The sequence below is a fragment of the Pezoporus occidentalis genome, unplaced genomic scaffold (assembly GCF_034315485.1).
Source record: "Pezoporus occidentalis ecotype Australia unplaced genomic scaffold, CSIRO_AGI_Poc_V1 ctg61, whole genome shotgun sequence".
Classification (NCBI taxonomy): domain Eukaryota; kingdom Metazoa; phylum Chordata; class Aves; order Psittaciformes; family Psittacidae; genus Pezoporus; species Pezoporus occidentalis.
The window spans coordinates 3,208,800-3,235,328 of record NW_026915955.1 but is presented as its reverse complement, the minus strand read 5'-3'; the positions used below and the strand labels follow the sequence as shown (position 1 = coordinate 3,235,328).

Here is a 26,529-nt window from a genome sequence, read left to right as displayed (position 1 = left end):
GCTGCATATGAAGACAGTGGCAGCTCAACTGGTCTTTTTATTGAGCTAGTCCCAGCAAAGATGCTTTAATATGCTGCTGCTGGTAGGGTTTGCTTTGAAGTAAGAATGCACAGTGTAGAAACAAATTACTGAATTTGTTAATCACAGTACAAGGAATGGTATGATTTAAATATTTTTGATTGTGAATATATGGAAGAGTACAAGGCTTATATCCTACAGAATAAATACTGTTTCTAAAGAGGATAATCCAGTATGTTTAGGTATATGTTCTTTGAATTAAAGACTGTTCCAATTGTTACACTGAAAATTCAAGAGGATTTAATTGGTGAGATGTAAGTACTACTTCAGACTTACTGAGGAAAGTTGTTTGATACATACGTGCCCTGAAGAAGGTGGAAGTGCTAATGTTTCCATGTACTATTCTTCAAAGGAGTGTTTTCCAGAAGCAGCTGATCCTCAGTCTAGGGCATTGCCTACACACCAATTGTATGAGTTAACACTGAAAGCTTCAGATAAATTGATGCAGCAACGTTAAGTGCAGAAATAGTTACAGTGTGATTGATGTGCCTTGTACAGGTAAAATAATTTTCCAAAGAGAACAATAAAACCCAATCTGTATCAATGCTCACACTATTTTAACTGCACCCCTAACCAAGTAGAGTAATTGGTGCATAACTGTCTATAAACTGTAATTAAGCGTGTGCCTTGGGAATTGACATTTATCTTAATTTATGGGGATACTGGTATTCTAAGCTTGAAGGGAAAGCTCACTGAAGAAAGTGCTTCAGCAGTCAAAAATGACAAGAGGTTTCTTTGGCAGCACAAACCCTTTTGTTTAAAATGCTTATTCTAGATATTCCTGGATTGTCTCTCTGTCATCGTCATTCCACTGGCACAAGGACCGAAGACCCTGATCTCATAAGCTGGCTGACTGTTCAAGGAGCTGATGAGGCCACGATAAACAAGGTAGCAATGATTCTGTTAAGTCTTTTACAGTTACAGTACTGTGTTGTGACTCTATGCAAGATGATACCAAGCCTTTTTGATTACTTCAGCACATGGAGAGGGTAATTTGTTTTCAGAGGATAGAAAAAAAGCCATGGATATGGAGGCCTGCATAAAAATAGAATACATTTAATAATTCCTATATCTGATTTGGAATAAGGGAATAAAATGACAGTATAGCTTTGTCATGGAATCATAAGATAGTTTGGGTTGGAAGAGACCTTGAAGATCATCTTCCTCCTTCTATGAGGAAGTAACTAGGTGGCTGGATGATGGTAGAGTGGTAGATGTGGTTTTTCTTGATTTCAGTAAGGCATTTCATACTGTCTCCCACAGCATCCTCGTAGATAAGCTAAGGAAGTGTGGGCTTGATCAGGTAGTGAGGTGGATCAAGAACTGGTTGAAAGGAAGAAGGCAGAGAGTTGTGGTCAATGGGGCAGAATCTAGCTGGAGGTCTGTGACTAGTGGAGTCCCTTAGGGGTCAGTGCTGGGACCAGTGCTGTTTAATATTTACATCAACGGCCTGGATGAGGGAACTGAGTGTACCCTCAGCAAGTTTGCTGATGATACTAAACTGGGAGGAGTGGCTGACACACCAGAGGGCTGTGTTGCCATTCAGCAAGACCTGGACAGGCTGGAGAGTTGGGCGGGGAGAAACTTGATGAAATTCAACAAGGGCAAGTGTAGAGTCTTGCATCTGGGGAAGAACAACCCCATGTACCAGTACAGGTTGGGGGCTGAGCTGCCGGACAGTAGCGAAGGGGAAAGAGACCTGGGGGTCCTGGAGGATGACCATGAGCCAGCAATGTGGCCTTGTGGCCAAGAAGGCCAATGGCATCCTAGGGTGCTTTAGAAAGAGTGTGGTTAGTAGGTCAAGAGAGGTTCTCCTCCCCCTCTACTCTGCCTTGGTGAGGCCGCATCTGGACTACTGTGTCCAGTTCTGGGCCCCTCAGTTCAAGAAGGACAGGGAGTTGCTTGAAAGAGTCCAGCGCAGAGCCACAAAGATGATTAAGGGAGTGGAACATCTCCCTTATGAGGAGAGGCTGAGGGAGCTGGGTCTCTTTAGCTTGGAGGAGACTGAGGGGTGACCTCATCAATGTTTAGAAATATGTAAAGGGTGAGTGTCAGGATGATGGAGCTAGGTTTTTTCAGTGATGTCCAGTGATAGGACAAGAGGCAGTGGGTGTAAGCTGGAGCACAGGAGGTTCCATGAGAACATCAGGGAAAATTTCTTTACTGTGAGAGTGACAGATCACTGGAACAGGTTGCCCAGGGGGGTTGTGGAGTCTCCTACATTGGAGATATTCAAGGCCCGCCTGGACAAGTTCCTGTGTGATGTACTCTAGGTTACCCTGCTCTTGCAGAGGGGAGTTGCACTAGATGATGTTTTGAGGTCCCTTCCAACCCTTGGGATTCTGTGATTACATTCTTTGCTACCCCTAGATTAGAGTGAGGAGAGGACTGTGGGTGGGTTGGTTGGTTGTTTTCCTCTTCTACTTGCTCTGCAGACCAAGGGTAGCACATGGGTGCTGCCCTAACTTTCTACAGCCATAGAAGGCTATCTGTGGTGGTGGTCTGAACTTGACATGGCGTTGCAGAGTCCAGATCTAGAGCTGTAGGGAAAGCTCAAAGCCCCATCCACCCGGCCATGAACACTTCCAGAGATAGTGTATCCACAGCTTCTCTGGGCAACCTGTTCCAGTGACTCACCACCTTCACAGTGAAGAATTTCCTTGGTTCATAATTTTTCAGCGTTTTTACACATTGCAGCAGTTCCTGCTGATTATACCCTAGACATAGGGTACATGTTCACCCTCAGCTAACTGTGTTAAGATGAGATTTCCTGAAGTAGATTGGTCTGCTCTACAACAAATTATATAATCTTAGAGGTGTTGAGCAGAATTTTGGCTGACTTAAGAAAACCTGCATGTAGTTATCACTCCTACAGATCAGATCAAAGGTTCCTTGAAACTCAAGTATATCAAATTTAGATGGCCACTTTTGGTAGGTCTTAACTGTTGTTTTCAATTTCCTAATGGGTGAAACATGGTATTAATTACGCTGTAGTTGGTGCTCATTCAAGTCTATAACACTGAGGTAGCAGTGTTAACAGCAGAAATGCCAGCTGACAAAACTTTTTAAGTACCTGTAAAAGCATGACAAGTTTTGCCTGTTATGCCAATGTATACAATACAAAAAATAAGTAGTTTCAATGTATTTCTAGAAATAATATGGATGAATCTGCTACATATGCCACATTTTGGCCCAATTTTATGTTTCTTCTAAGCTTCTAATTTTAAGGGCAGGTATATAAAGCATAGAAAGTTAGATTATAATTCTAACAAATTGTTCATTTAAACTTTTTGTAGTTCTTGGCTGAAGACTACACATTAATGGACGTTCTCTGCTATGTTACACGAGATGATCTGAAATGTTTGAGACTGAGGTAAGTCTTCACAGTTAAATGAACTGTGCTGCGCAGGAGCTGCATTTTGTTATAAGAGAAAATAAGTGAAACTAAGTCTCTATTTGTTGTATTGTGCAGTGTTCATTTAACATAAGGAACACTTTCCAGTATGTCTTTGTATACTGATGCTGTCCCAATAACAGCTGATACTGTTTAAATTAGTTTAAAATAAGCTTTTCTGTTCAAGGAAAGCAAAGGGAGAATTTTAAAGTAAAGCTTTTACCTTACACCTGGAGAGACAGGAAAACCCAACAGAGTCTTTTATTTAAAAAAGTAGAGAGAACAAAACTTCTGTAGTTCATCTTCAAACTTCAGAAATACTACTCATGGACTGCAACTAACACTAGACTTCACCTAATCATGCCAGGTGTGTGGGTCACTGTAGAACCAAGTTTAAGTAGAAACAATAGAAGTTATCAAACACTCTGTGTGGGCTCAGTCAGTTTAAAAATAAACAACTAAAAAAAATAATAATTAAAAAATATGGCAAGTGCTGAGATTCTTTCATAATGTTGGAAAGCTGCTGTGGGTTATGCAGGACCTTTGGCCCAGAAGTCTGAATTCCAGAAAGTGGGCATCTGACAAGCGGAAAGATTGCCCAGTACTATAATCAGAAAAGGACTCTGTTCTCTATTTGAGTATTGCATGTTGAATTTTACCTTTGATCGACCTTCCCTTTGAATATAATTGGTCAAAATCAGAAGGCAGCTAAACTGGAATGCTTCCGGGCTAGAGAATATCTTTGTTCCTGGGCATCTTTATGATTTTCCTTTACAGAGGAGGAATGCTATGCACACTCTGGAAGGCTATCACGGACTTTCGAGGAAAACATGCCTGACACTGACATTTTTCTTCACTTCTCTGCAGAAAGGAGAAGGTTTCCTTTCAGCACAGGGCAGGTGTGCTGTCAGAAGGACTATTGCACTTTAATCCAGTATTTGTTTACCGATGTTAAAAACACTGCAGCTTCCTGACTGTTTTTACTCCTATAATCCATAAGGAATCTGTAAACAGCCAACAACATTATTTTACTTCAAATGTTTTTACACGCAAGTTTTTCAAAAACTAAAATAAATAAAGAAACCCCACCATAATAAACTTATGAAATATTGTAGTTAAAGTAACCAGATGTTAATTTCATGAAAAACTGATGTAAGATTTCATGTGACTATAGATCACTGGAACAAAACCAAAATGTGACAACAACTTCTCAAGTTTCTGTTTCTTTGTAATATATCGCTATGATGTGTAGTAGAACTTAGTATTTTCAATCATAATTAGATATTTTTCTTTTAGTGTGCAAGACCTAATGGTAATTGTTTTTACCTACTACCCTACATAGTTTAATATTGTTTATTTTTGGTAATTTAAGTTCTATGGTGCATTTGTTTTAGAGCTGTTTATGTACTACTGAACTGTACCAGTTGTATACACCTGAACCACAGTAATGTTAGCTTGTTCTAAAGCTATCTCTGACATACACAGTTGAAAATAAAAAGAACCCAAGACTTACTTTTTCCTATTTTTTTTTCTTTTTTACTTTAAAATAATAAAGGTGTAGAACTGGAAAATACTGGAATAAAAAAAAAGAGGAAAAAGTCATATTTGATTATCAAGGGAACCTTTCTGACACGTGTTAAAGTTTGGAGTTTGATAATCATGGTATTGAACACTTTCCTGTTCAGTCTTCACTCACAATCCACAGCTGAACAAAATTCTTCTCTGAGTGATCCGCTTGACTTGAGAAATTAATGTCCTGCCTCCGTGCATTAAACAGTCGTTGTGGCCTGTTGCTTTCTTCTGCTTTTGTTTATGCAATATGTTTTCCTCACGTATAATGAAAAAGGATGGTGGATATTCCCTGTCCATCCAGCATTCCAGCACGGGGTATCATCAGATCCTATGGGACAGCTGTAAAAACTTCCACTGTGAGTAAGACTTGCCTGGACAAGAACTTCCTTCTTTCTTCATAAGCCTTGGTAATCAGTGAAGAGCTTATGCCCTGAATTTTTCTGGTCTAGCAAGTATTTTCAAACAAAATTAAATATTTTTTCTAAAAACAAACATGTTGTTTTAACATGCATGTAGTAATTTTTGCTGCCTAAACCCCAACAATTATGTATAAAATGAATAAGCTAAACAAAGAACAGCAAATTAAATAAATTTAGTCAGATATTTTTACCCTGAAGATGGTTCCACTGATGTTTGGGCACAGCTAGATTCAACTCATTCTAAAAATGTAAACTCTGCTTCAGGAGAAACATAGTTACCATTTTAACAATTTCAGCTGCTATTACAGTAGAAAACTACATTTTCAAGGTAGTTTTTCAGCACTTGAAAGACCAGTAGTGGAGGATGACTTGTAAAACTCACCCGTGGAAAAGATCCTTGGACAATCAACTCCTCTAATTTGATTTTTGTGTAAAACATGATCTCTTGTATGTCCATGACTACAGTTTGAAACCCTCTTACTTCATATAGCAGGGATAGACCAGAATGTAATTGCATTGTTTTATGTGTGTGTTGATTCTTTGAAAGCATGCAGCCTGTTCTCTATGAGTCAGTAACACCAGCTATTTGTAAGAGAAAGGAGTGTAATCGAGGAATCAATTTAATGTCTCCATCAGACCTAGCTTGGCACCAGCTCAGAATTAACTCTTGTAGCTTGCTGCTGGCTTCTCCAGACGCAAGGTGGGTTCTGCAGAGCTGCTCAGCAATCAGTTCTGTATGCTCCATGGTAAGACTGTATGGAGTCTGATCCATGCCTAGGCTGGGCCACATTATGTTACTGGAAAGATTGTGAACTGGTCTGAATACGGTTCCCTGAACAGCACAGTTTATCCATCTCTGTACTAGATCTATGCACAAAAGCTTATGTAATCTCTCCACTTTAGGCCATTTCATATACATTGTGCCAGACACATTACTTTTTATATCCTCTGACAGAACATGAAGAAAGGTTTTGAGATAGAATGCATCAAGCAACTCAGCTGGGATCTGTTCAGCCTTGGCTTCCTGAATATATTGATAGGTACTTACAGGGGCCACAAGTGAGGGATTTGAGATTATGGTTTAGTGCAAAATATTGCTGAAGGCAACCTTTTGACTGTAGGGAATACCATTCGCTTTGAGCATGGATAGCCTCTTGAGTAGTGCTGTAGTAATCCAAGGCTCAGGCTGACTGGGAGACAGACACCTTTCTACCTCCATTAAGAGAGAGCCAGGCAGAATGCAGAAGTGAAAACTTGGCTAAGGCAGTTCTGATTTTGGAGTCTCTTGAACCTTTTAGTGTAGAGCCCAGCCTGTTCTTGCACCACACATACACATTCCTGCCCACAAACCACAGGGCATATTTACCACCTAAGCCCCAGTTCTTTCTGTTTTAGAGCACAAGTGGCTCCTGGTGCACCAAAACATTTATCCTTCTTTCCCTTAGAAAGTCTCGCTCCCTGACCTTGGCTGTCTTGTGAAAGGAGGATGTACTGCACAGTGACAGAAGCTTGCTTTGTCCAGTGTGCTGGGCCAAGAGAGTTGCATCTCGCTATTTGCTTGGCTGAATGCATAATGCATGCTGCAGCTGTGTATCAACTCCTTCACCCTTCAGCTATAGTTCTGATGATTGGTACTACCAGCAAGCAGATGCAAAATGAAATGATGCTTTAATCCAGGCCTGGAACACTTTTCTGAGCAACACTTATGCCCTGGAAATCAGTACAGGGCAAGTTCAGGTCACACTTCACAGAAAGGACCGCTCTGTGAAGAGTGCAGGCAGCTTGGGATACGTACCCGGCTGTTTAAAAGCACGTGCTACAACAACGAGACTGCAGCAGTACAGTTCTCTTCCAAATGATGCACTGCACCGCTGAGGCTTGTGAGTTGCCCACCACTCCTCCCACCTACTGTTGAGACACCAGCTGCGAGTTGGTAATCATCCCCAAACCTACTGTACCTTATGAGCTGTGCCAGTGCAGCGGGAGCCCCTCCGAGGAACAGCAAACACACCTGGAGCAGCACGGCTGCGCCAGCTCGTCTGGAGCTTTGCGGGCTCGCCCGCCGCCTCCTAACAGCCGCTGTGGGCGGCGGGGGCTCGTACCCGCGAGGGGCGGCCGCTATCCGCCCGTGGGCGCCGGGCCCGCCTTCACCTGCTCCTGCGGCCGCCAGCGGGGGAGCGGGGACGTGGCGTTCTCACCTGCCCGAGGCCGCGGATCCGCGGGGCGGAGCAGCCGCACTCGGCTCAGAGAAGACATGGCGGAGGCCGCGGGCAGAAGCCGGCGCCCCGCAGGTGAGGCATTGCTTGCGGTTGGGGTGGTGGGCGGTGACGGAGCGCGGCGGCTGCGGGCGCCTCTGTGTACTCGGCCGCGAGGCGAGGGAGCGCGGCGGGGCCCTGCGGCGGCGGCCTCCTTCTCCCGCAACAGGTGCGGGGGCGCCCCGTGGCTGGCCGTGCCCGCCGTGCGCCGGGCTGCGAGAGGCTTTCCTCTTTTTCACCGGTGTCCCTCGCCCGGAACCGCCGGCCGCAGACCCGGCCCGGGGTCAGCGGCAGGGGCGGCCCCACACACGGACGCTGCGGCCGGACTCGAGCCGAGCCGTGCTGCGCCGGTGGGGGCGGCGCGTCCGACTCGAGCCCCGCCGTAACGGCGAGGCTCACTACCGCAGTGGGTGCGCGCCGTCGTGCCGGGGACACCGCTTGTTGTTCTGAAACCTTTGGCGTTTAGGGCTCGGTGTGCTGTGGGGCGCCGACACTGCGGCGGGGCTAACACAGGGGTGCGGGGGCGCGGAGTCAGGGGTGTGCTGCGCAGCGCGTTTCGAAAGGGACTCGAGGTAGCGGGAATCCCGCAGTTAAGGTGAATAATTACGGCATCCAGCTAACGGGGACGAGGTAGGCCCTCCCCTGGCGTGGGAGAAGGGATGTCTCGGTGGAGTTAAGGTGTCCCGCAGCCGCGCCGCCTCCCTGAGCCAGGCCCGTGGCCTGCGCCCTGCGGGAGGGCCGGCCGGTCTGCGGGAGCCCGGTAGTTTGGTCGCCCCTTCAAAGCGACGGGTTTCTGCAAGCCCGTATTTCCTATAAAGAAAGCAGTGAGTTGTCTTTGCATCCCTTCTAAGGAAGGGTGTATGTTGAAAGAGCGCTTTCGGATGCTTTCATTTTGTCCTAAGGGCAAGAAGGGTGAAGGGAGGAGAGTTTAGTTTACACACGCAGATCGAGTGCTGCATCACTGTTGTAGGCACAGATGCTGTTTGCTTTTGCAGGCAGCGGAGGGGTTGCCTTTCTGGCATGTTCACTGGGAGTGCTGCTTGCTGGACTGTGAAGTCTAACTCCAGCTTTTGGTCCTTTCCTTTTTTCCTCTTTTTCCTCCTTCCACAGTACAATTCCACTTGCCCTTTGCCAGTCCTTCACTTCTCTAACATACATCCACGTTTATCTCTGACTCAGAGTGAGTTTTTTTTTCATCAAAACAACATATGAATAGGCCATATGGCTGTTGGTTTATTAACTGTTTCCATAGTATAATATTGTTAATACATATTTTGTATAACGTGGGCATGCAGTCACAAGCAACAACTGTGGGCAGACCCATCCACATGCTGTCTTGAATAAAGTTAGAAATGCAGTGCTTTTGCTTAGAAAGCCTGTTTACAAATCACTCCCACCTGTCACTCTAAAGTTCAGCTTTGGAAAGGATGTGCATCTGTCATCCTGTGTGTTTCAGAGTTTGTAACTACATTAACTTCACTTTCCATGGGAAAAACCGGCTGTCAGTGTATATTTTTAAAGCCATGTTTAAAAAACTCTTTTCAAGTTCTCTACCTTACATTGTTGATGTGATTTAGTTTTTTTAAATCCATATTATCAATCTTTTCTTCATAATTTACCAAAACTGGAGGCTAACTGCCAAGTGATACATATTTTACATATGCATGGCTTTAAAAGCACTTACCTGCCTAGATTTATCCTGAGTTTGGTTTGTGGTTTCATCTTAGGTTACTGAGTTGAACTTTTACTCATTATGACATATTTGTAGACAGGAGGTGGATCTGCTTGCATGACTTGTTGAGTATTTTGAGTTTAAATTGTTTTGTGCTGTCAAAGTTCATTCAGAACTTCCTCGTGTGTGAAGTGCCAGAGTTAAACTTCTACTGTGAAGCTCTTTGTTGTCTGTTGAGGTTCTTCTGACTTACCACAGGAGGGGCTTTCCAGGTGTTCATAAACGGGAACACCCTCTTAGCATGATAGGGAGTTGCTCCTTGGCTGTTTGGCCTGTTAGCCGTCAGATGTGTGTGCCCAGGGAGGGCCAGGTGGATGGCTTCAGCTGTGGTCTGCTTTGCAAGTGAAATGCCGGTGTCTGGATCCAGCTCCTCAGGAAGCTCAACCTCCCATCCTGGTTTGGTGAAATCACCTACTGGTTGACCTATTGTTCCTGTTTAAAAGGCAAAACAAACCACCTAAATAGCTGTTTGTATGCTGTGATGTGTGTTTGGTATTTTCTTCCTCCCTCCTGTGGCTAGATATACAAACTTCCAAATCTGATGGTGGGGAAAGCTTTAACAGCACCATGGACTTTGCAGAGAGATGTTACAAGGAGTAGATCCCTCTGTTGCTGGGTAGGTGGTCTGCTGCACTTAACTAGCTTTTTCCAGGTGAGTGGTTTCATTACCATGGTGAGGTGTTTTTTTTTTTACTCTGCTGCTCATAAATGTACACATAGCAAAAGGGGTGCAGTGCTAAGGGGGTACACTAACACCAGTTAGAATTTTTTAATCACAGCTCCTTGAGCATCTTGTAGTGCTAACAAGCTTTTCAGTGATTCCTGCAATGAGAGGGGCCCTCTTGTGGGGAATATCAAGCAGAGAAGCTTCTAAGGCATCTAATTTTCTGGCTACCTACCCACAAACATAGGTGTGCCCCTGTGTGAGGAAGCTCCCCATGCATGCTCCGGGCCAGCTCCATGCGTGGATGGTGGCTTACTTAGGTGCTTGGCTTATTCCAAAAATCTTGAATGATTTTGCATACTCTTCTAGCTAGCATTCTTTTCTAAGTGAGTTTAATATTATTCTGTTCTTTCTGTGGGAAAGCAGGTGACTGCTTTCAGTGGTGTCAGTGCCAGGCAGCTTATTAAAAGCTGAACACTGAGGTGGTCTCTTCTTAACAGCTGAGGAGACTTTTCCTCTGTTGCTGCTATATCCTTGTGACTTCTCTATCTGAGAATAAATTACGTTTTAGCTTATTGTGGAGTTTTGGTGCGTTTTTTGTTTGTTGGTTTAACGGATAGATCATGTGGGGAGCCGCAAGGGTACAGGGGTACAATAGGTGGGAGCTTAAAACGCCATCCGGTTCCTGGCGGCTTCTTCCCTCGAGGGAATTTAAAGTTATTTTTGGCACACGTTCCCATGCCCTCCGAGGGGAGCTGCGGCTCCGCCGGTCACAGGTCCCCGGTGTCTGTGTTCTCCTGGCGGGGGCGGCGTGACTCTCCCTCGCCTGCGGGTGCCGCCCTCAGCGTGGCCTATGCGCAGCTGCCGGCAGCAGGAGGGACGGCCAGACGGGTCTCCCCGCTCCGGGCTGTGCACGACCCGTGTTAGCTGCTTCTTCGAGAGCTGCTCTCCCTTCAGATCTTGGGGGCCAGGCAACAGAGCGCCACGGAGTAACGGGGGCCTTCAGCAACATGGAGACACTGTATAATTACTGATGGTAAAAGTGTTGGAAGCATCTCCGAGCACTCTAATTTCCATCCATAATAATTTAAATGTCAGCACTGTTGTGAATGCTTCCTGTCTTTTAATAAATTGAGGATCTGTAATTGTTCTATTGCCATTCCTCCCTGATTAAAACCTATTCAAACTCTGCAATTCTATACCAGATTTTACAATTCTTTAATTTACCCTATGTTAATTTTAACGTTTTCCTGAATCAGTACTGTAGGTCTTGCTGTAAGTGCATAGCCTCGGATTTAGCAGTAGCTTGTTGAATTAAAATGCTGCAACTAAATTAAAAGTGTGGATGAGAAAGTTAAAATGCTTATAGATGCTATCCCTCAGCTTTAGGAGTCTGCTAAAGTACTGTCTCTTGGATTCTTTCACTGGTCAAGTAATGTTTGGGTAAGGACTACACATTGTGGATCGAGCTTTTTGATGTGTATATTGTGTATTGCAAGTCAGGCTCTCTCCACCTGCCTACTCCCATAACTACTAGTGTAAAAAAGGGACAGGGAGGAAGGAAAGATAAAAACACAAGAAAAAATAAAACACAAAAACAACCATCACCACCCCCCAAAACAAAATCACAGCAACAAACCAAACAAAACCAAGCAAAACCCCAAACACTGCCACAAACCGCCTCCATAGTTCATGAGATATCAGGCCTGTTTAATGATGCTGAAGTACTTGGCTTAAGTGCTACTTCCCCTACAGGAAGAGAGCTTCTAACATCTAGCTCAAGCAGTATGCAGTGTTATTTTACTTGGGCTTCATATTCAAAATGGATATTATTTTGTAGGTGTTATTTCAAACTGTAAAAATCGTAAGTTTACACTAATCAGAGTTGGTTCTGATTGATGGCTGGTTTATTACTATCACAGATAAACGAGTTTAATACTTTGCAGCTGAAAATTATTTGTGGTATTAAAGGTAATTAAATATCATCAGTGCAATAATTGCCTCAGTTATGTAAATACTGTATAATCTAGTAACAACATATTTTCTTTTCCACTTGAAAAAATGTGCTTAAGTCTAGCCCAGACTACAAGCCACAGCGTGCTGCTAATTTTGTTGTGGTAACTGCACACCTGCCTTTCCTCCAGGAAGGAGATCTCCTGTATGCGACTTAAACAAATGCAGCAGACTGCTAGGAACTGTGGCAGGAAAGACATATTATACATGTTTCAGGTGAAAAAGACTATGAGAAGATGGTGCATTTGTTAAACTGGTTCAGATTTAATTCTACAGCTGTTCCTTAGTATTGATTCTGGAGACATGCACGTTTGTTTTCATTAAAATCAATCTTTGCTTTCATTAAAATAAGTATTATATTTATACCCTTTGTGTCTTCGGAGAAAACTATTGAATATATGTATACTAGGAGATCTGTCAGTTCCACGAAAATGACCTTAACTTGTCTGTTAAGATGACAGGTAGGGGGTAGGCTGCCTCACTATTCAAATGGATGGAGTTAGCAACTCTGACTCCTGTTGACTTTGAGATTCTTCAGAGATATAAGTGATGGCATGATTTAAGCCCCAGACAGTCACTAGTAAGACTAGATTATTGAGGGGAGAAATTAAGTACTGAAGTCTCCACACATCTCTCATGTCTGAGTCTGATACCCTAAGGTGTACTCCCTTAAAGTTAATGGAATCCCAAAGTCCAGACTTCTTGGTCACCTTTTATGAAATGTGCTGGCAAGTGGAATGTCAGGAGAGCACTGGTGGTGAACACAGCACAAAATAGTTGACAGGATTCTATCCGTCGGTTACTGTCAGTAATACAACAGTGGAGGCAATTTTAATTTGTTCTTGGCATATTGCCTATTCTTTCAAGTGCATTCACATTTTTAGGATAAAGCTTAGTGCTTTTTCTTTGAAGTATATTCACATTTCTACCAAAAAGCTTAGTACAAACATATGCACTCTTAATTTTGAGTGCTTTATAAGCATTTGGTTCTCTTAACATATATACAAACTATGTATTTAAAAAATAAACTGTTTTTTTTTTTTTTTTACAGATACAAGCAGTAGATATGCTGCCCAGGCTGTTGTTTAGTAGGGTAATTAACATTGATGATTTCTGTTTTCTACTGAATTCCTGTTTCCTGCTGCCCTATGAGGTTCCTTGCTGCCTTTCTTTATTTAACTGATCGTGGGCTGAAGTTACAGAATATGCTTCACTATGGGGCCTGATCCAATATCATTGTTACATATAAATAGTGTTGTCTAAGAATGATCAAATATGTTTTTATTCATCATGTGATGTGTTGTGCAATTTTTACAATTAGTCATACTATGCAAATCCATTCAATTAAGAAATATAACAAGGCTTGTTAATGTACATCTTGTACTTGATTATTTTATTGGTGTGTATACGTTCAAAGTATTTGTGAATGATGAAACTTTCATCTCCGTGTTCATGTATCTCTTGCTCTGATGAGTGAGATTGAGTCAGAACAGCTCCCAGTCTCCTCAATTTTTCCTATGCATGGAAATGCACACAGGTTTAATTGTCAGAAGGGAAAACAGTTAACACGTTCTGTCTAATCACTTCTGAGGAGCTCTTAATAGTGTGGAACTGCACATGTAAGAAGGAGAGCTGAAACTGGGAAGAGGTCACCTCCAAGAAAGCCTTCCACGCCTGAGCATGTGTGCCGAGGTGTGTGTCCTGGTGGGTCTGCCTTCTGCTTCAGGGTCTTGCAGGCAGCGCTGCTGCTGGCACAGCTGCCTGTCTATGATTCACCAGACCTGTGGTGGGTAGGGATGAAGTGAGGACTGAAGGAGCAAGTCTCCACATCATGTGAGAGGATTGCCACGGCTGCTTTTAGCACCTACAGCTGAGGAATACATTGTCTTGCTGTTTTGATAAAAGTAGTATAGAATGTGCATAGTCTTTGCAACGTGTAAGATGGTCCCATAAACAGATGGGTAAGCTAAAAAAAAGCCAAAGTAGTCAGGATAGTTACTAGGAAAATGAAGTCCTGGTGTCTGCTGCTTCTTTCCAGACCTTGCTTATTTAAAATTAACCATCTCTTAGGCAGAGGTGGGTAATAATTCTGAATTCAATTTATTGGAAAGGGAGATACTAAGATATGAGACTAGAATAAAAACATATATGCTCAGACTTGGAGAGAAAGGTGAAAAGAGCTGAACCTGCCTTTCTGGAGAATCTTAATAATCCATTGCTCTCCCCAGCTTTTTTCCCCATCACATATTTAAATGTGTGCTTGCTTAGGCTGAATGATTCTGCTGGTTTTTGAGCTGAAGCACCTAATTCAGTAGATGAATGAAGAATAAGTTCATGAAGCTACTGTGGTTTTATGGCCTTGACTTTTAGAAGGGAGTCGACTCATTTCTTATTTAAAGCTATTCAGAGTGCATCTATACTCCTGACAGCAGGATTCTCATTAGCCAAAAAGATGAAGGTTTCCCTTCTTATTCTCTAGCATTTCATATGCAGTCTTACTGGTTAATGCAAAGGGTCTTTTTTTCCTTCCAAGAAGGTAGAAAGAAGAAATCAATGCAAGTAATGTTTACACTAAATATTAAAGTTGTTAAAAAAATGAATGTACTGCTGTAAAAATAATCTGCTAGTCCTTTATTATCTTGTATATAAAAGCGAGGCCTTAGAGATATCTTTGAAGAGAGACTTAGAAACCTCTGTAAAGACAAGGTTATTCTGTCATTTTTTGACAATAAGAGGTAGAAGGAAGAGCAGCAGTAGAAAAAATCTGTGTCATGTCTGAGATAGTGGTTGTCTTGATGGAAGCAAGTTTTGGTTTTTTTTTCATATAGTGGCTGGTTTTGCAATTTCCAACTTTTTTTTTTTTTTAAACAGAATGGGTAGAATCCTGTCTGTCTTCTTAAGGCTATTTTGTTCTGTCCTAAATGGCATTGAAAAGAAAGTTTGTAGTCATTTGATGCTGAGTAAACAGCTGTTTCTCACATGAATCAAATAAAAAAACCTCTACTTTCTCTGTTCTTTTGGCCTGATTTAAAACCTGCTGAAGCAGAAAGTTAATGCAGAGAGATGAGTCTCTTGAAGGAAATTAGGGAGAGATTGAGCTTGGAGTTTAGTGTCCATGTATTTCAACATTGTCATGCAAGGAGCTGGATTTATGGATCCCTTCCAACTGAAGTTATTCAATGATCCAACACTGCCCATATTATGTATTTTTAAATGAGTTTTTTAAAAAAGCTTTTGACATAGATGATTGATCCCATATGAAGACAGGCTGAGAAAGTTGGGGCTGTCCAGCCTGGAGAAGAGAAGGCTGCTTGGAGACTTCATAGCAGCCTTCCAGTATCTGAAAGGGGCCTACAAGGATGCTGCAGAGGGACTCTTCACTAGGGACTCCAGTGATAGGACAAGGGGTAAAAACTTAAACAGGGGAAGTTTAGATTGGATATAAGGAAGAAGTTCTTTACTGTGAGGGTGGCAAGGCACTGGAATGGGTTGCCCAGGGATGTTGTGAATGCTCCATCCCTGGTGGTGTTCAAGGCCAGGTTGGACAGAGCCTTGGGTGAGATGGTTTAGTGGGATGTGTCCCTACCCATGGCAGGGGGGATGGAACTGGATGATCTTAAGGTCCTTTCCAACCCTAACTATGCTATGATTCTAAGATTCTATGTTCATGCGAAATATGATTGTGTGTTTTGATGGGTGGGTACATTGAAAGTTTTTGGTGTACTGTTTTTTCAGAATGAGATGGGATCTTCTAACTATACCTTGATTTTCCTGATTTTTCTTCCCAAGAAAAACACCTGGAGCTTTACTTTTTCATGCTAGGAAAACATGTCTATAAATGCAAAATGCCACATTCTTTCCTGATGTTACTATAGAAGATAGATACCTACCTTGTCCTGAACATCTCAGTACTAAGAAAATCAGAAATAACAATCAAATATTGGCACTCTGAAAGGAGTATATGTTTATATATTGACTTGATCTAATTTGTGAGATAAAATGCATTTAAGTTGAGGGGAAGCCTTAAATCAACATCCAAGAACAGAAGTAAAACGGTGTCTATTTTGCTTTACAAATTGTGTGACCCAGACCTGTCTCAAGTTTATGATTATTTTTTTTATGGTTGCTTTTGTGTCATTGTTTTGGTTTTATACCCTACAAGAAAATTGTCTTCAGCTGTTAGCAGGTTTTGATAAAACTCAAGAACAGGATTGTGAATAATGTTCTGAAAACACTGAAGCACCATTTGTGACTTCTCTCTTCAGCTTGTTGTTTTCACAGTCTGAACTTTTCTCTATTGTTTCAGTAGTTGAATAGTTGCTGGGTAGCTCTTCTAACAGTAAGGTCATATGAAGTATTTTAAAATAGAAAAGTGTCTTATAAGAATCAATTAGTTCTTTCAGAATTCTTCTGAAGGTTTTGTTTCATCTTACAACTGGAGAAACTGAGGTTAGACATTATAACTTACCTCAGGCTTTGGAGTGCTTAAGTGTCAGAAGAGCGAGCAGTGGTGAGCAGGCTGCTCTGACTTCTGAAGCTGGCTTGATGCGTTTGTGCCTTGAACTTTATTATTTTTTAATCGCTCTGGCTGGCAGCAGGGAGGAGGGGGACCCTGAAGGCTGGACCGATCTCTCCAATGGATGGGCATAGCTGGGTTTCACAATAATGGCAGACAGTAGATTTTTGTGTGTTATGATTGACAGCTTGCAAGGCCTGAAATTGTTGAGAGGTTGGTTTTTTTCTTGCCTTTTTGGGGTGTGGGTTTTTTTGTTGTTGTTGTTTTGAGGGATTTTGTTTATTTGGGATTTTTTTTTTTCAGGAGGGGAGAAGGGGAAGGGTTGGCTCTCTGACTTCTTGGTTGCTTGCTCTTTGGGTATGGTGTTCTTTTAAAACAGCATTTTAACTGATCTTATGCAAAGGAAATAGCAGGAGAAAACCATGAAATTCCTATCAATTCCTTGATAAACATAGGGGTGTCTCATGGAGTGGGAGGGAAACATCTGTATACTGTGATTCAGCAGTGTCTTATGAGTGCTTGTGTTTGAAGGGCTTTTCATTGGCAATTTGTCTATAAATTTGTTTTGTCCTTTTTACAGTAATATATAAGCCTGTATTCAGTTGTCTTGATTTTCTATAATATAGCCTTACATGCCCAGTGATATAACACCAGTTGGAAGCCATCTTTTATCAAGTGTTCGTTTGTTTTTTTTTCTTGAAAACATGCAGTCCTAGTCAGCACAGCCTGCCAACTCTTGTGAAAGACATAAAGCCTTGCAAAGGCAATATAGTTTTCTGTTAGTTAGCTATCTTGTGTTGAATGCTGCCTTTTGTCTTCACTTCTCCCTGTGAAAGAGCAAAAAGGTTCAGTTCAGTAAGCTCACACTGGCAGAGTGCTTTGCAAGGCAGTTGGTGTAGAACATGAGCTTATCGTGTGCAACTCATTATATGCTAAATCACAGTAATGAGCTTCATGTAGTGTTTGGATAGTTTACAGGGACTGAAACAATCCTGTGAATGAAAGAAGATGGCAAATCTAGAGTTCAGCCGCTGAAAATTACCAGATTACCCACAGCAGACTGTATGTAGGTGGCTGTTCTGGTGACTGGCTTCAACTTGCTTTTAATTTCTTAGGTAGAGGTATCAAGCCTTAATACCTGATGTTAAAGCAGAAACATCAATTAGCACGTTGTTATAAATATCTGCATTTCCCAGATCACAATATAATTATCCTGATAGTCTGTTTGAACTGCTGATTAAGACTGTTGCATATCAGATTGTGCAGGTAATTACACCTGTAGAATCCAGTGGGTGAAAGTGGGTGTGTTTAAGTGTAGTGGCTTAACTGATAATGAGTTTGAAATTGTTGTAAAAAGGAAAACCCCAAAATTACCAAGTGCCCTCGAGATAGAGTTGCCCTCATGTCTTAAGAGAATCTGACCCCATGAGTAAGAGCTGAACTGTGATGGTGTTGGTATGGTTTGGGGGCAGGGGAGCAGGATTGGGTGTGGGAAATCACTAATAGGGGCTATGTAAGCATATCTCTTAATATAAGCATATCTCTTAATATTTTATTTAAAGAATTTAGCAGCCTTGCCACTAAAATTATCCATCATGTTCCTCAAGTATTCCCTCAAGGGAATATTGCTTTCATTCCAGTTTTCATATAGAAGCTCCTGCATAGCTGAGGCAAGGCTGAAATAAGCAAAACTTTCCTGCTAGGGATACCTCAGGAATTTCTTTTTCTTCCCTAAACCAGTGGATAGAGGATGGTATTTATCAGTACTCTCTGGTTGTATGCAGGATTGGTACATTTTATGCATATTTAATAGTGTTATTAGGAAGTTGATTGTTGAGGTCTGTTTTGGTTTTGGATTTTGTTTGGGTTTTTTTTGTTGTGGTTTTTTTTTTTTTGGTGGGCTTTTTTTTTTTTTTTTTTTTTTTAAGTACCTTAGGTTCTGTGGTATCTTCTGGTGTAATAGATGTTTTTTACTTGTAATAGGTTGCAGGTGGCTAGGGTGCCATTTTGTTAGGCATTTGGAAACATGTGGGCTGGCACAGTTTTTAACCACAGAGACCTTGAAATAAAATCAGGCTGTGTAAGCTGAATGTGCTGTTGATCCTTTTACTCTGTCAGAATGCACTGCTGCATTAGGAAGCAGAAAGAAACGTGCACCAATGCCTTGTTGCCTGTGTATCATAACCAAAATTCATCTTCACGAGCCTCTGGAGCCTCAGACTCAGTCATGTATTGTACTCAGAGCAGGTCACTCTTACGATTGCTGGGGATCCTGCAAGGGCCGAGGAAGGCATTCTCAGTCTTGTAGTTGTTCTCTATGACTCCTCAAGTAATAAAGATATGGAGACACTGAAAAAGTTGTCATACTTTAAGTATGAAAGCCTCTTCAGAAGCCACTCCAGTCAGGTGTATTTTTGGTAGGCACTTATTATATGATTTAAAATGCCTGCTGAAGAAGTTTAGCGATTAAAATGTTTGCTTGATTGAACATAATGTTTTAAAGGGCAGGAATCCTTTCTTAATGACTTAACAGTGAAAGGGTGCAGAGTGATATTTAACTAAACTGCCATATAAGTGTTGTTTTCTGTTACCTTTGCTCTTTTGGCAACAGTCTTGGGCATGCATGAAAAGTAGTAATGGAACCAACTACTGTCCTCTGTTTGTGGCTATGTGTGTATTGTTATATAGTATTTGTTGTCCGCATTAAGTGAATAGTGATGTTTCTCTTACAGGACAAAGCAGTAGCCTCTGTAAACCCCAGAATGCAAATTACTGAGCTAAAGAAGGGCTTGTATTGGAGCTTTTTTTTTTTTTTTCCCTCTTACTCTTTTATGTGTACAATCTATGCCCTTTAGTACAAAGTGTCTTTAACTATAGACAACCGTCACTGTGTATAGCTTCCACATACACGCAGAGTCCAAGGCGTAACCAAGTGGCAGGAAGTAGCCAGGAGGAAATACGTACTGGAGGTGGACTGTGGGCTTGGTTCAGAACTGGTGCCCTCATGCAGAATACTTCTGTTTTGGTTGGGTGTTTTGTGCCCATGCTGAAGGAGAAATAAAAACAGACTGCTGCGCCTTCAGGTGGTGCTTTGCTCGTCTGCATCCACTGGGTTCCTGGCTGATGAGCCTGAGGTATGTGACAACAGAACTATCCTCCCAGCTGAGCATGATCCAGGACTCCTTTGTAAAGAGCATCCCAGGGCACTGTGATACATAACACGTTGACAGTTTTAACTCTGACCCTTCTTCAGTATTGTTACCCATGCTGTTGAGGTGATCATATACATCTGTAGAATCTTGTATTTTCAATGAGGCACCTGCAGACTTGCCTGCTAATGTATGTACCATCTTGTGGTGGCTGATCAGGTTACATCAAGATTCTCTTAAAAAAAAATATGGTGGAAAATCTTGGGGTTTTAACGTAATGGGAATGTTTTAGCTTGCAGTTTTTCTTCAGTAGCATTTTAAATGGTGAGCACACATTGAATTAGACAGGTGGAAGTGGATGAAGTTTAAAGTCTCACAGGTAAAAACATCCAGCATGTTGCATAGTGGCATTTGGAGCTGTGAAGGGTGGAATTTACAGATTGCAAAACTTGTGAGCAACTGCTGTGTTGTAAGTTTTTTAAAGAAAATCCAGAATCCAGCATATGAAGGAAATCCAACTAATTAAAACCACCCAGGCTGTTTGCATTTTGTTCATTTTGCAAAGTGAATGTTAATGTTTGGTGCTATAAAACTATGGTGTGGTACAGAATATTCACTCTAAAAGTCCTTTTGTTGTCTGTACACGATAGAAATCCTGATTTTTGAGTTTTCACACATGGAAAAGAATGTTCCAACACCTGCCTGTAATTGCGGGCGTATGCATTCCTAATGCAGAAGGTATGCACTGCATAAGAAGGTGATTGAGCTAAGTGGAGGAAACACCCAATACATGCGTATATAGAAGATGACAACTCATCCTCATTGTTTTAGTTTCAGAGTAGGCTAATATTTCTAAACATGAATAAACAGAGCAGCTGGCAAAACGCAGGTTCATGCCTGGAGCCTTCCAGGCTTCTTTTCACTCAGTGCTCATCTGCTTGTGCAAGCACAGTTCCATCCTCCTGCTGCCTTGTGAGGAGGAAGGAGCAGCTCCTGCTGCCGAGGTGCTTCCAGCTCTCTGCAGTCGGGCAGGAGCTGGCGTTCCCAAGGCCAGCTTGCTGCCGCTGAGGAGACAGCACTCATAGACCCTCTTTGATTAGGATGTGTCGGTGTTGTCAGGGCAACTGTTAACAGCAGCGTATCATATTTTCTCCTCTCGTGTGGCGTGCTGAATATTTTAGTCTGCTGTAGCTGGAAGAGGCTTGCAGGAGGAAGGTGCTGCAGCAAAGAACCCAGAGCTGTGGGCTGGGATCTGATTTAACAGGTTAAGACAGTGACAAGCAGCATCCAAACTAAAGTGCCTTTAATTAGGGCTTTTCTTGAAGGTGGGGAAAGATTTGCAAGCCTTTTGCTGCCGACTGGATGTTGGTATTTATCATCTGTTTGCGTACTGCTTATCCATAGGGGATCTAGTACAAGTGCTCAAATGAGCAGGCAGTGTTGCAGCTAGCGGCTGAGTAAGGGCTGGAGTTTCTTACTTTTTTTTTCTTAATAAGCAAGAGGCAACAGCAACATGTCTGGTTCAGCTACTGCCCTGCGACAAGAGAGACTGAAGAAAAGTGCCAGGACAAATCCCCTGGGTTTATTCACCATTAACGAAGAGGATGAGCAGCAAAAGAATGAGAATTCCAAAAGACTGAAAGGTATGTTGTGATTCTGCAGTGTGACTGGGGCTGTGTATGAAATACGCTGGACAGCAGGCACAGTTTCTGTTTTTATTAGCTCTTCTGTGTGCTTTAGAGACTCTATGTAACTAGTGCAGTTTGGCAAAGCATATTGGCACCCACAAACGCACTGTGCATGAGAGATGCCTGTATTTAAATCCCCTGGTTTGTTATGCAATCATCTGCTTCAGATAGGAAGAAAAAGATACTTTTTAGTTATTAACCCCATTTTTTCTGCTAGGGACAAGGGTCCTGAATCAGAAATATATTAGTGAATTTCTGTGTGTTTTCTTTGATTTTTGCGCACAGTTTGACTAAATACCTGTTTAAAAAGACAGAATACAGAAAGCTGCCTGTTATAGAAAGCAGTTTTGCCAAAGACAATGTAACATTACCTATACTTCCATTCATGTGCATACAAGGCAGTGTGCCTTTGGCAGAGTATAGAAAAATACACATTGTTCAAATATGACTTTTGTATGTCTGAGGGGAGTGGGGACACCAAACAACAAAACACCCATAAACACAGAAAACCCCAAACCCAACATATTTTAACTGCTAAAGAAAAATATTTATGGTGTTTAACTTGGGTGAATGGAAATGGTAGAGGCATGCTGATAGCCACTGGTTTATAACAGAGGTCTGTTAAGATTATGTAGCCCCTGTCTATCTTATATCATGTAATTAATGTTTCCCACATGGATCCTAGGATTTAAATTCTGTGGGTCTGGCAGAGATCCTTCACCTTACAATTGTGACTGGAATTTTAAGTGTGATTGTTAGAATTTTTATTTTCTTAGTGATCAAATAATTCCATTTATATGAGCACTCCTTTTTTTATCTTATGCAGGATGGGGGTGAAATGGTAACAGATTTTTATTTCTTTGTTTACAAAACAAATGTTACTTTGTAGCCTCCAGACAGTGTTTCAAATTTCATATGTTACCATTCTACCATGTAATAGGAGAGTCTAGCAAACATTTAAATAGCAAATGTATAGTATGTATATTTATTAGAGCTGAATCATTTACAGCTAACTGGTTATTTTCTTTTTCTTAAAGGAAAAGGATGGCTTGACAGCTTTTACAAACAAATTCAGAACTCTGATTTCTTTTTGTTTCTTTTTGAGTGTGCAGCTTGTACTTTGTTTTCCTCAGCATGGTAAAGAATCTGACAGATTTAGTGACATGACAAAATACATATTACCAGTCATTGTTAATGTTCCTAATGTGTTCTGGTCTTGTGTACATAGTTACCTGCTCTTCTTTGTATTTGAAACTGCCCATATAAAATGGAGATATAAACTCTAGTGTGATGTTACTGAGGTTTTTTAATGTTTTAAGAAGCATATTGCTTTCCCTTAGCATCTACTGGATGGCTTCTGGAGTCAACAGTCCACAGAGCTAAGAATCACCAATTTTCCTGGTTTTGTTCAATGGCACTGATAGTTTCAGAGGGTAAAATTTCTTGTTGATTTAGTGTTTTCTACTTGCAGTGGTTTTACAGATGTGATTATCTTTTGAATCTCTTGTAACTGAGAATCCAGTTTCTGTTAATCTTTTTTTTCCTCTTGTTGATGTGAAATGTAGATAGACAAATATGTTCAGAAGCACAGACAGCAAACTAACAGGTGCATGTAGTTTTAATAAGGTAAAAATTTGGTGGCTTACCTTGAATGCTCCTAGTGAGAAATAATGTAGGAGTCTGTACAAAATATTGTGGAAGTACACTCATTTATTTTTCTTTTACTAAAGACTTAAAATGGCTCATACTGTCTATGGAACATCATTTGCACACTAATATGTGTAGCTATTTACCCTTCTGTGCATTTGAATGTGTTATCAGTGGCTAGATGGGTTAGAGTTGGAATGCCCGGTCATGGAGAATGTATGTATTCAGGATGGTGTTCTCCCCTTTCCTTCATGGTACCAAACAAGGTCACTCTAGTGCTGCAGCTCTGAGCAGAAACATAAGATGTGTGGATTGACCCATGTGAGGCTTCCTTGAGTCTTTAGAGTCTGTTGTTCTGTTGCTACTTTATACAGGGTTTATCTCAATTCTTTACCTGTCCTGTTTGGTCAGCGAGCACCTGCTGAGATGGTTTCCCTTTCACCCCCCAAGCACATACTAAGTCAGTGTTACCTTTATGGGAGGTGGACTATGTGTCTTCTTCATTTGCCATTTCTATAATTGTGCTGGACCTTGTCTTTGTACAGCAGAACAGTTCAAAATCCAAGAGGTCTTTAATGGATCTAATACTCCAAAGTAATAAGGCAGCTTGTTCCTCCATTAAGGATATTTTAATATCATCAGAAGTTTTAGGATAATCAACATTTTGGTAGTTCAGGTTTTCTCAGAATACTGAGGCTTGGTTAGTGTTTGTATGAGAGTTGTTTGTCATGTGGGAAACATTTATGTGGATCATAAAGTGGCTATCATTTGTGAGATTCTCTGTAAATTGATTTTGATATCAGCCATTTTTTTTCCCTGTCTTTGTACTATAATCTGAAGTCTAGTGAGCAAGGAGTTTGTTCCTCCAGTGTAAACAAGTAATGAAGTGAAAGTGTTTTTTATCTAGAGTTATTAAAAACCTGCAGTGATCTTTGTACCCATGTGCTCCTGATACTTCCTGTCCTTTGATGTGAATTGTATTCACTGCTTTTTCACCAAATATTTTCATTTCCTTTCCTCCTCCTGTCTTTGGGACAAGGCCTGCATTTTTGTTACATGTCTGTGTAGCACCCACTATTGCAGGGTCTTGAGGTCCAGCTGTTGCATAGTGCAACAGTGTAAATAATAGTTACTTTGATTTGCCTTTTTTACTTGTATTAACAGCCTCTATTCTCTCCCATTATAACATACAAGAATTTTGCAACATAGCACACTCTTCAAATACAATTTGTATGGGTTTACAGAAGCTTATTTTGTACTTGAATTGTTTTTTGTTTTAGTCACCAGAGTTCTAGCAGTTCTGCAAGTGTATCCTTAGAGAGACCAGACAAAAAGGTACAGAACCACACACTTAACAGCTTCAGTGTTCCCTTAGAGCTTGTGCTGTAAACCAAGTATTATTTCTGTGACTGAAGATAGTGTGTGAATATGGTTCTTTATGTAAATCACAAAGATATGTCCAGGTAGATTAGTGTTTACTTAAAGGTACCCATCCTCTTTGTGTGAACTTTGGCCTCAGCTGTTCCTTGAATTCAGGCACAAGCAATTTAATTCACCTTAGTATTTCCCTCCTCTGCCCTGTTGACTTTGTGCACCTTGGATGTAGTCTTGATAACTCTTAATTATATGAAATTAAGTGATGCCTCCTCTCCTCTTCCTCCTGGGGGCAAATGCTTTCTCAGATATTGATAATGCTTTTTCTAAAGTTATACAGCATAGAAAAGTAATGCTTATGTTTCTGGATTATGAAATTGAATAATAACTGAAATGGTTGCCTTATGAGATTTATGGCAAACTAGTGAAACAAGTCTCAACTAACCTACCAGTGGAATCCTTCACCTGCCTGCTTAAATTTTAAGTGATAAGGGAGCATACCTCTAGTCTAAGTTGTACTGCTGTTAATACAAAGCTAGGCACACATGCTTTAGGTCTCTGAACAGTAAGATTGAATCCTTGTTATCTTGAAGGGCTTTTTCCAGTCCTTTGTTGCATGGCAGTGATGTCTGTGATTACCAGCATGTTTTGCTGCTGTTCCATGGGTGGTTATGTTTTTGTGTAATGCTTTTAGAAGTAAGAGAGAAAGCTCCCTCATCTAACATGACTGTTTATGTGCTTAGTCTCAGTGTTGTGCATGTATTAGGAAAATATATATTCCTTGTTAAATTCAGTTTGGCTAACTTTTAATTTGGGTATTTTGTTGCCATGTGTCTATACCCAAATACAAGCTTAAGATACCTGAAAGAAAAGGGAATTTGGCATCTGCAAGGGCATTAAACTGATAGTCCTGGAAACTGAAACTGTACACCTACAAAACAGGTACTGCATGGGGTGTGGAAGTGTAATCTTATCCCACACTGTGGAGTCTGTGCCTCAGGCAGGATTCAAAATGACAGCTTGGTCTCTGGCTTTCATCACGCTTTAAAGCAGCATAACTGCCTGGGATGGTGGTTCTCCCAATGGCGCCTCTTGATGCTAGTCAGGAGGCTGTCCTGCACTTTGTTTTGGGCAGAACAGTGAGCAGCTATTAAAGGCTGGTGAACTGTCTCGCCACAATCAAGTACTGGATGTGTTCATGACAGTTGGTAGCCTTATCTTGCCCATCTGCATCTGGGGCAAAGTTAGGGGAAAGAGTGGGTAGAAGGAAGCAAAGGTACCAATTCCCATTACAGTGTTGGTTGTGTAAAGGGGCAGGGCTGAGAACCTGAACAATGTGGTTTTGTCATCCTGCACCTTGCAGTGAGCTCTGCTAATGTTTCTCTACGTTTCCTCTTTCTTTCTGCTAGCCAAGTCCAGAAGTGGCCAAAAGTACCTGTGATTGATTTTCATTTTTTTATCCCCCCCCCCCCCCCCCCCCGGATGTTTATTTAAAAACAACTCTCAAAGTATCTGGGACATATGTTCTTTAAAAAATCCCAAACAAACCAACCCTATATTTGTTACACAGTTTGCAGCAACTGGGGCTGCAGAAGGAAATTGTAGGTGGGTTTTTTTTTCAGGAAGCTGCTGCAAAGCTGCCTCCTTTGTAAAATTTTGCTGTTAATAACGGTAGGTGCTGGGTAGCATGCAATAGCTTATTTATAATAAAGACAAAGATTATAGAATCATAGAATGGTTTGGGTTGGAAGAAACAAAGATCATCAAGATCATCTAGTTCCAACCTCCTGCCATAGGCTGGGACGCCTTCCACTAGACCAGGTTGCTCAACGTCCCATCCAACCTGGCCTTGAACACTGGCAGTGATGGAGTATCCACAGCTTCTCTGGGCAACCTGTTCCAGGCCCTCACCACCCTATATGGTGGTGATCCTAATATGAAGTTGTTTATTTGCAGTGAAGCAAAGAGCCAATGCTGGAAGTCTCAGGGATAGCAGAGAATACGTCTGTAGACCAGTGGAGAAAATCT

The 26,529-nt window shown here is 41.6% G+C and overlaps 2 protein-coding genes and 1 long non-coding RNA gene across 14 annotated transcripts in view; 2 read left to right on the top strand and 1 right to left on the bottom strand.

Annotated features, from left to right (window-relative positions):
- Positions 1-4,984, top strand: part of MAP3K5 (mitogen-activated protein kinase kinase kinase 5) — a 102,493-nt gene extending 97,509 nt beyond the window's left edge. Inside the window, exons 28-30 of the mRNA XM_062639634.1 lie at positions 854-966; positions 3,375-3,451; positions 4,250-4,984. Coding sequence (XP_062495618.1) covers positions 854-966; positions 3,375-3,451; positions 4,250-4,310 — 251 coding nt within the window. The 3' untranslated portion in view covers positions 4,311-4,984. The remainder of the gene's footprint in view (positions 1-853; positions 967-3,374; positions 3,452-4,249) is intronic.
- LOC134174553 (uncharacterized) overlaps positions 1-7,544 on the bottom strand; it is a 36,856-nt gene extending 29,312 nt beyond the window's left edge. Inside the window, exon 1 of the long non-coding RNA XR_009968689.1 lies at positions 7,422-7,544. This is a non-coding gene — a long non-coding RNA (uncharacterized LOC134174553). The remainder of the gene's footprint in view (positions 1-7,421) is intronic.
- A 2-nt stretch (positions 7,545-7,546) lies between these two features.
- MAP7 (microtubule associated protein 7) overlaps positions 7,547-26,529 on the top strand; it is a 113,678-nt gene continuing 94,695 nt past the window's right edge. For 3 of the 12 annotated variants that reach the window (XM_062639659.1, XM_062639654.1, XM_062639649.1), the window contains exon 1: positions 20,787-21,435. In XM_062639659.1, coding sequence (XP_062495643.1) covers positions 21,306-21,435 — 130 coding nt within the window. In that variant the 5' untranslated portion in view covers positions 20,787-21,305. Of the gene's footprint in view, positions 7,755-20,785; positions 21,436-26,529 lie in introns of those variants that run through there. The other 9 variants (XM_062639662.1, XM_062639660.1, XM_062639652.1 and 6 more) reach the window with 6 other exon arrangements.